Consider the following 9,142-nt stretch of genomic DNA (forward strand, 5'->3'; position numbering starts at 1 on the left):
GCAACACGAATTAAGATTAGCTGGAATTTCAATACGGCAACCAAGCATCGGGTGGGAAACTAAAAAAAATATTTGAGAGCTCGTGAGGACCTGGACCTTGATTCCAATAAATATTGTATGATGCTAAGGACCTTGAAGAATATCTATTATTCACAAACCACAATATATTATTCTTCTATATCTTACAGAAAAGGGTAATATTAACATGATTTTGTGTGTTCCAATTTCATTCATGATCATACTAATTGTCATCAACTCAACGCTACAAATAGCTTAAGATCATTCCAGTCAGTTTAAGAATGAGAAAGTTTTCACTTTAGACTATTCATCTGTTTTCAAAGCCTATGATGAATAAAGCACGAGATTGACTACCGCACTTATATTTAAAACAAAAGAATTATGTCAAATAACGTTGGATCAAAAATGGTATGAACACAGGTAGATTTGGATAGGGAACAAAACATTTCATTAAACTATTCATAAAAACAATTCAAGGTCACCAAATTGGGACCAAATGGTAGGAGATCCAATGAATAAAGCAACAAATATCATAAACTACATGCAAATTTGATCCAAAAGAAGCTATTATGTGATGATGGCTAACAACAGAGACCTCAAAATTTAGGCCTTGGACTGACCGACTTCGACATCCGCCTTCTCCATTCCCTCCTTCAATAATCTCAGCTCCTCTTCTGTCAAGCTGTTTTTGGCAGCATGGGGACTCTTGGTGTTAGTCTGTTTTTCAACCTCCACAGCCCAACTGTAGATCACCATGCCCGCGACTGCAACAAGCATTCCCATGATGTTCTTGAGAGTCAAGGCAGAATCGAAGAGCAGCCATCCCAGAGTCAGGACACACACGGTTTTCATGTGGCCTAGAACCTGGAAAGAGACTGCAGAGAATCGCCCAATGCAGAGATACTGACTCACGTTGCAGAAGACAGCTAACGAACACGAGAGGAGTATAAAGAACTGCAGAAAGTGCAACACATCCATGAGAAGAGCACATAAAGCCAAGTAGGGAAGACCAATCAAATATGCATCATAATCTGGGAATGAGAATATTGCTTGATACTTACAATGGCACCAGAAGTATACTTGTAGTCTAGTAATAGATTTCCACTAAGATAGTAGTCGCAAAAAGGACCCAGCACAAGGAGGGAGCAAGCTTGAATTGGTGCTGTTTTGCTCAATAGTTCAAAGGATCCAATTGAGTACTTTTTCTGCAATGAGCCTATTGACTGCACCGAAAAACCAACATTTGATCACACAAATGCAACCACCAGTTTAAGAGAGCAAAGAGAGAGAATTTTGTGTGTGTGTGTGTGGGGGGGGGGGGGGGGGGGGGTTGGTGTTTGTAAAAATTAACCAAGGAAGCTAATTTGGTTGAAAAAGGTGAGAGCTTAATGATAAAATATATTATATGAATGGGCCAGCAGTTAAAAAAAGTCAAATTTATGTTTCCTTTTACCCCTCAATTAAAAGCAATACAACCACAAGAACTATAGCGCCTTGTTTGAGACTGAGGCGTACTTGTTCTATCACTTTTAATCGAGGGGAAAGAGGGAATAGAGGAAAATATGAAAATTTGGGGAGTTCTTTTCTTTATCTTTATTAGAACAAGAAGGGATCCTTCTCAAGAATAAAAAGGTCTGCTAGAGTGATTGCTTCTTCTCTACACTATAGTAGGAAGCAAAAACAAAAGCAAACTTTCATCACTTTTATGGGGAGAAAAGGAATGAAGGAAAAGGGAAAATATTTAGACTTCTATAATTTAGCTTCTAAGAGAAAGAAGTGATCTTTGTTTAAGGATAAATAACTTCGATATCACCATAGCAGCCTCCTTAATAAATTAATTGTCCCTCAGAAAGGACAACAACCAAGTTCGTAATGATAAATTAAACCAACATAAAGAGTAGAATCAAATCACAAAAGACACCTAACATACTAACAAATTTAGCTGTTCAACTTTTGATGCTATTGATCTAAAATCAGAACCAAACCAAGTATTTCTCTTTTGGGAATCTTTTTAATATTCAGTATTTTGCAGTAAAGCTATGAAGAAGCCAGAGTACACTCACAATTTGCTGCAACGATGTTGACAGAACTGCAACACAAGCACAAATAAAACCTTTGGCATTAACCTTGACATCAGTTACTGTGCAAACACCCACACCGATAACGACAACCACAACAGACATTTTAACCTCCTTCGAGTAACGCTTATTATGAAGGATCCATTCCATCACGCAAACCACTGGAATCATGCTCAACTTTGAGATCTACACCAAAAAAAATTGGAAAACTTAAGCATATAAAATGAAATTTCACCAAGGAACAAAAATAAAACAAGTGGCAACTGCTAGTATACCATAATACATAGCAACCTATCAATGTATTGGAGTTTACCAAAAAAAACAACTGGCTCAGCTCAAATAAAGACTATGAATCCCCTTCTTCATTAGTTAACTCCATGTCAACGGACCATGAACTAAAACAAGAAAAAATGAAATCCTTTTGGAAAAAGAAAAGGTTTGGGACCATCTTGTAAAAGCTGTTCTAGGTACAACCTTCATAGCTAGCTAGTAAGACATATGACCATACTTGGACCATAGTGGTTATCCAACTTTTAAATCTACTTGAAGCTAAATTTCAGTAAGCACCAAGTTTTACCTGTTATTTGTAACTACAATGTACCATTAACAGATATCAACAATTTCTGCTGCTGATATGTAACGACTTTTTGGGTCATATTCAAAATTTCGAGCAAAGAGATGCAAAGAAACAGACAAAGATTCTAGCGAAATGAACCATTAAAAATTGTTTTTATTATATTCTTTTCCAACCAAAGGAGACCAAAAGCTGATAGCATTACAATGTTGTTAGCATATCATATTCACCTACATAGCGAATTCAATACTTATCTTTTTGATAAGAACAAAATACAAGACTTAACAAGAAATATTACGGACAAAAGCGACTAGAGCATACAACAAAAAAGAGAGAATATCATACTTGGTAAAATCCAACTGAATTGAGCATGAGACTTAAGTTCATCCCTGTGATAGACATGTTTGCAACAACTGAGAACCAGATAAGTTCCCACAAAGGTACGTGCTTTGATGCAGAAAGCCCCGTGGCATTTGACACCATCCCAACAAGTGCCGTCACAGCAAAGTGGAACCCAGTCAATGTTGTAGCTGGAGGAAACAAACTATGAATTAAAAATGACAGGTAGAGCATTTGAATTGGAAAGCATACATCACAGAGGATGGGATTTGGGATGTAATAGGAACAGTAGACGTCTAAACCCAAGGAAGTGGAAGAAGGAAAAAGAGAAATAGAAAATTATATGGCCAAATATGTTAAGATCCATCACTAAGCCAGAAGGAAGTATTTCAGTTCAATATAAACCTTACAGTTCTTTGTTAGAAACAAGAACACAATGTATCTAGAAAAAGACAAGCTTCATTCAAAAAGACGAAGGATCGTCTGAAGCGGTTGAGATATGCTAGCTCAATATTGTAAAGGAATTCGTTAATCACAATGGGATTTATTTCAAGCCAACAACTTCTTTTTCAGACCTAACACTTTGAAGATGGTGGAAATGGGCAAATCCGAATACAACTGTATATAACCATGCAAACAGTATATCAAATAGTGTCCTCGGACGAGGAATTAGAGAAGAAGATGAGTGGAGGCTATGAAGAGAATGTGAGAATACGGGTTAGCAGAGATGGATCAAAGAGTTGGTCTTAATTCAGCTCAATCTATAGGTACTAAAAATTACACCACTGAATATCAGTTTCCGTGTCTAACTTTTTTCACTTTAGTGATTAATCTAAGGTTTATAGTTTCATACGCTTCTAGTTGAGAATTGAATATGTGCTCCATTGAGCTGGGTACGAACTGTAAATATTATACTTGTGTATTAATCATTCATTTAGCCGAAAATAACACTATTTATTTTCCTCTTCTCCGTTCATAAGTTAACATATATTTTCTTAATAACTGTTTGTGTCTGAGCCAAATTACGCACCTCGACTAATTCCACAAGTATATGCTACCTCCCACCAGCACAGATACCAAGTAACTCTGTATAATTGAACATATTAACGATTAAGATTTCCAGATTCGGATCAGATTGCTTATTTACGAACCGAAAGCCGAATAACTCGAGCTGAATTAATCCAAAATCCACCCAAAATAACACTACTTATTTTCTTCATATTTTCTTAATAATCGTTTGTGCACCTCGACTAGTTCCACAAGTATATGCTACCTCCCACTCTCACCAACATAGGTACCGAGTAACTTTGTATAATTGGACATTTTATGATAATAAGTTTTAAAATTTGGATGAGATTGTCTATTTATGAATCCAAAACTGAATAACTCGTGCTAAATTAATCCAAAATCCACCGAATCTACTATGACGCAGACAATTAATAAATTTTGTATTTATTCACATACATAAGATAAAGGCATCGGCACACCAACCACCTTCAAATCTACCTTTTTTTCCTCACTTTAGTGATTAATCTGAGGTTTATAGTTTTCATTCTAGTTGAGAATTGAATATATGCTCCATTGAGCTCGTTATAAACTGTAAATATTTTATTCTCCTCTATTTATTATCCATCTAGCCAAAAATAACACTAGCTCTTTTTCTTCTGCTCCGTTCATAATTTGGACATATTATGCTTATAAATTCCAGATTCGGATCAGAATGCCTATTTATTAACCGAAAACTTAATAACTCGAGCTAAATTAATCCAAGATCCACCGAATCTACCAGGATGCAGACAATTACTGAGGTTTATAATTACATATGCTTCTAGCTGAGACTTGAATATCTGCTCCATTGAGCTTCTTATGAACTTTAAATATGATATTGTCTATTAATCATCCATCTAGCCAAAAATAACACTATCTTTTCCTTCTTCTCGATTCATAATTGAACATATTATGATTACAATAAATTCATGATTTGGATCAGTTCGCCTATTTATGAATCAAAAACTTAATAACTCGAGCTGAATAAATCCAAAATCCACCGAATCTACCAGGATGCAGACAATTACAACATTTTGCATTTATCTACATGTCTAACTTTTACTTCTCACTTAAGTGATTAATCTGAGGTTTATAGTTTCATATGTTTCTAGTCCAGAATTGAATATATGCCCCATTAAGCTTGTTACGAACTGTAATTTTTTTTTTTTTTTGATGACATGGGAACCCGCAGCCGCTACCCTTCGGGTGCGCACAGGGTAAACCTAGCTCCTGTGCAATAGCTCGCAAACCACACAGGAGAGATAACCTGCACTAGGCAAGCCTCGTGCAACGAGCTCGACCCAGAAAGCAAATCCTCTGTTGTTGTAGGCAGAGGGTTTCGAACCTGAGACCTCCATTATGAAAGCCCCATGCTCAACCAACTGAGCCACCCTTGTGCGTCGAACCGTAAATATCATACTTCTCCATTCATAGGTGACCATATATTTTTTAAATAACCGCTTGTGTCTGAGCTAGATTGCGCGCACCTCTACTAATTCCACGAGTACCTGCTACTTCCCACCAGCACAGATACTGTGGAACTTTGTATAATTGAACATATTATGATTTATTCATTAAAAAATTGGTGATATATGTTCAATTATATAGAGTTACCCCGTATCTCTAATGTTAGGAGGCAGCAGTTACTCCTGTAATTATGATTATATATTTAAGATTTGGATCAGATTGCCTAATTATTAACCTCAAACTTAATAACTCGAGCTAAACTAATCCAAAATCCACCGAATCTACCATAATTCCATGAGTACCTGCTATCTCCCACTCTCACCAGCACAGATACCGAGTAACTCTACATAATTGAACCTATTAAAAAAAAAGGACACCCCGATGCACAAAGTATAACCGAACATATTATGATTATACCTGGATGCACACAATTACAACATTTTGTATTTTATTCAAACATCATGTATATTTAAACGAATCGGTGCACCGAACAAGTCCAAATTCTAGATCCATAATTGGTGCAATTAAAACAATGAGAAAGGAAAAATTAAAGCGAGATCTAAGAAAAAGAAGGATTTACCGAAGGTGAAAGAATAACCATTGGCAGACATAAGTTGTTTATTAGCCATAATAATTCCCACAGAACTAACAACATTCATCGCCCATGCCCCTACGTCCGATACGGGCGATTTCTTCTCACTCTCCATATCCAATATTATTTTCAAAATCAGCTAAAACAAAAGTGTGTGTATGTATGTATGTATAAAATTGAGCACTGAAAGATATTCCTACCTACCCAACTCGTTAACAGAGAGGGGCAGGATTTTTATGACAAACACAAAAGTATGTAACACTTTGGGATCTATAAAATGAAATGGAAAGAATAATTAACTAACTTAAATGAATGAATGAATGAATGGGTTTGTTGTTCGGTGCTATTAGTACAAGTATGTCATGGGTAGATTTGAATTAGTAAAAAAAGGTGTGCTCTTTGCTTTGTATTGTAGAGAGAGAGAGAAGGGAAGGGGCATGTGCGATGTGTGTGTTGTGTTCTCTCTTTGCGTGTTAAAGGAAAGAAAAGTAAGAGGGAAGTGAAGTTATAATTTTGGAATTTGAAGAGAGAGACAATAGGAGAGACAGTGTGTGTTTTTTACTTTCTCTCTTTCAATTTACGTGAATCTATTTTCTTATTAATTTGTGTTAAAAAAAATAACTTCTTTTTATATTTAAAAATACTTTATTTTTATACAATGATTTACAGCCATATAAAATATACGTGACTTATTTAAGATCATAAATTTAAAAATCTTTCTCTTTTTTCTTAAATTTTATGTCTAGTCAAATGGGTTCATATAAATTGAAATGGAAGGAGTATGACTTATGGTTTCCTTGTATTCTACATCTAATAATAACTATTTTTCTACATCTCCCATCTCCACCGTCATTTTCGATGCTGCTACATCACTTCATCTGTCACTTTTCTATATTCTTGGTTGTATTTTGGTATGAACATATTTTTATACTTTTTTCATAATATAATCCTCAAATTCTTAAAAATCAACTTGTTTACTCAAATGTTTTAAAAAGAAACTGAATCATTAAATATAACAAGTCAGGACCTTTTTGTTATTGTTGGATGACTTATTTTGTATTTTTTTCCCAATTCTTTATCTTTTCTTCTACCATTTCAAAAAAAGTAACGAACAGTCACTTATATTTGTAAATAATGTACAATAAATAATTTTGATTAGTTTTTTGTGGGAATAAAGTGTGTATATATATATATATATATCGCTTATTTATAAAAACAAAATCAAATTTTTTGCAAATTTTCCATTTTAAAAATATTTATTATAATTATATTAATTTATGGAATACTAAAAATTAAATACCCAGGGGCGTACCCATCTGAGACATACGTAAAATATCTCGCCTTACGCCTCCGCTTTTTAAAACACTGATTATGTATCATAGTATTCACAAGTTATGTCGGCATTCTTAAAGAACTTATGTCGCGCTAGAGGGGCAAAATTATAGACCAGCCCACTTAAAAAGGGCAAAAATATCATATATTTTTTTAGCGAATTGTCCTTCTTTTGGGGTGGTCTTTAATTTATTCCCCTCAAATTGGTGGTCTTTAATTTTTACTTTTCGCCTAATATCCCAAGTTCTGGGTTTGAACGCCAGTTCATTAAAAAAAAAATCACAAGACAGAATTTTGCCTTCAAAACTTTGCCTTAAGACAGAATTTTAAGGTAGAATTTTGCTCAAAACTCTACCTGAAGCATACTCCGCCTTGCGAATTGCCTTGAAAAGCGTAACGAAGGACAAAAATTAAAGACCACCAATTTAATAGGTAAAAATTAAAAACCACCCCAAAATAAGGGCATTCCTGTGAATTGCCCAAAAATTATAGACCAACCCACTTGAAAAGCAAAAATTAAAGACTAGTCCATTTGAAGGGCAAACCGTGCAATTACTTCTTTTTTCATTCTCAAAGCTCGAAGACTCGAACACAAAATTTCTGAAAAAATAAAAGTTTCGTAAGTGGTTTTCATGCTGAATATTTCCTTCTTCTTTTTTTAATTCCGGACATTCTAACCCTACCACACCTCCCACCACCCCAAACTACAACACCCCCCCCCCCCCCTCCCGGCCCATAGTGTTTGTATTCTACATCTAACTATTTCTAATCTACAATAATCTCTCCTCTCCACCGGTCCATCTCCACCGTCAATTTCGATGCTACTGCATCACTTCATTGTCCCTTTTCTGTATTCTTTACTTTTTGTTTTTGGTTGTATTTGGTATGAAATAGTTTTTATGTATCCTTTTCTAAATTCTTTCCTTTTTCTTTTTGGAAGTAATATTTTTAGACCAAATATGAAAACCTTTCTCAATTTTTATCAGCGATTTCTAAATTCTTTCCTTTTTCTTTTTGGGTGTATTTTGGTATGAAAATATTTTTGGACCAAAAAAGAAATGAAAACGTATTTTCATATTTCCTCTCCTTCCGTCCAAATTTATGAGGCATCTTTCAAATTTATTTCTAAATTCATGTTAACATTTTAATGGCGGGAAGTCCATTTTAACTATAGTTACACATGTTATTAAAGAAATTAAATTATATTTGGTTTTTTTTAGCATATCTAGAGCAAGTGAGAATAATATGTAAGGTCAAATTGCTCTTATAAGCAACTTTCTCCTCCATTGGACTTTTGATTCTAATATTGAGCCCCTATCGTTGGGAAAAGTGTTGGACTTTTTCTCTCAAAGAATTGAGGTTGACCAATTCCACATTGGAGCTTTGTTAATAACAAGGATAAATACGATTCAGCTCTAACATGAGTGTAACTTAAATCATAATTAAAAGTTAGAAGAAAAAAATTGAACTTTTTCTCTCGAAGAATTGAGATTCACCAATTCTACATTGGAGCTCCGTCAATAACAAGGACAAATACGATTCAGTTTGCTAACGGTAAGAGTAGGAATACACCAAAAATATAAAGAAGAGCAAAATAAGCAATTTCAAATAGTACACGTACAAATTTGAACTTTTTTTCCTTCTTATTTTACGCCAATTAGGATATTAGAAAAGTAACTCAATAATAAAGTTCCG

The 9,142-nt window shown here is 34.6% G+C and overlaps 1 protein-coding gene across 1 annotated transcript; it reads right to left on the reverse strand.

Moving 5' to 3' along the window:
- Positions 1–443: 443 nt before the first annotated feature.
- LOC132604205 (UDP-rhamnose/UDP-galactose transporter 1-like) lies at positions 444–6,605 on the reverse strand. The gene is made up of 5 exons (XM_060317588.1): positions 6,104–6,605; positions 3,016–3,200; positions 2,082–2,282; positions 1,080–1,241; positions 444–972 (listed from the first exon to the last, which is right to left on the reverse strand). Exons 1-5 carry the CDS (start codon positions 6,228–6,230, stop codon positions 622–624), a joined length of 1,026 nt encoding a protein of 341 aa, XP_060173571.1. The 5' UTR covers positions 6,231–6,605; the 3' UTR covers positions 444–621.
- Positions 6,606–9,142: the final 2,537 nt, after the last annotated feature.

The sequence above is a fragment of the Lycium barbarum genome, chromosome 7, assembly GCF_019175385.1.
Source record: "Lycium barbarum isolate Lr01 chromosome 7, ASM1917538v2, whole genome shotgun sequence".
In the NCBI taxonomy this organism is placed as follows: domain Eukaryota; kingdom Viridiplantae; phylum Streptophyta; class Magnoliopsida; order Solanales; family Solanaceae; genus Lycium; species Lycium barbarum.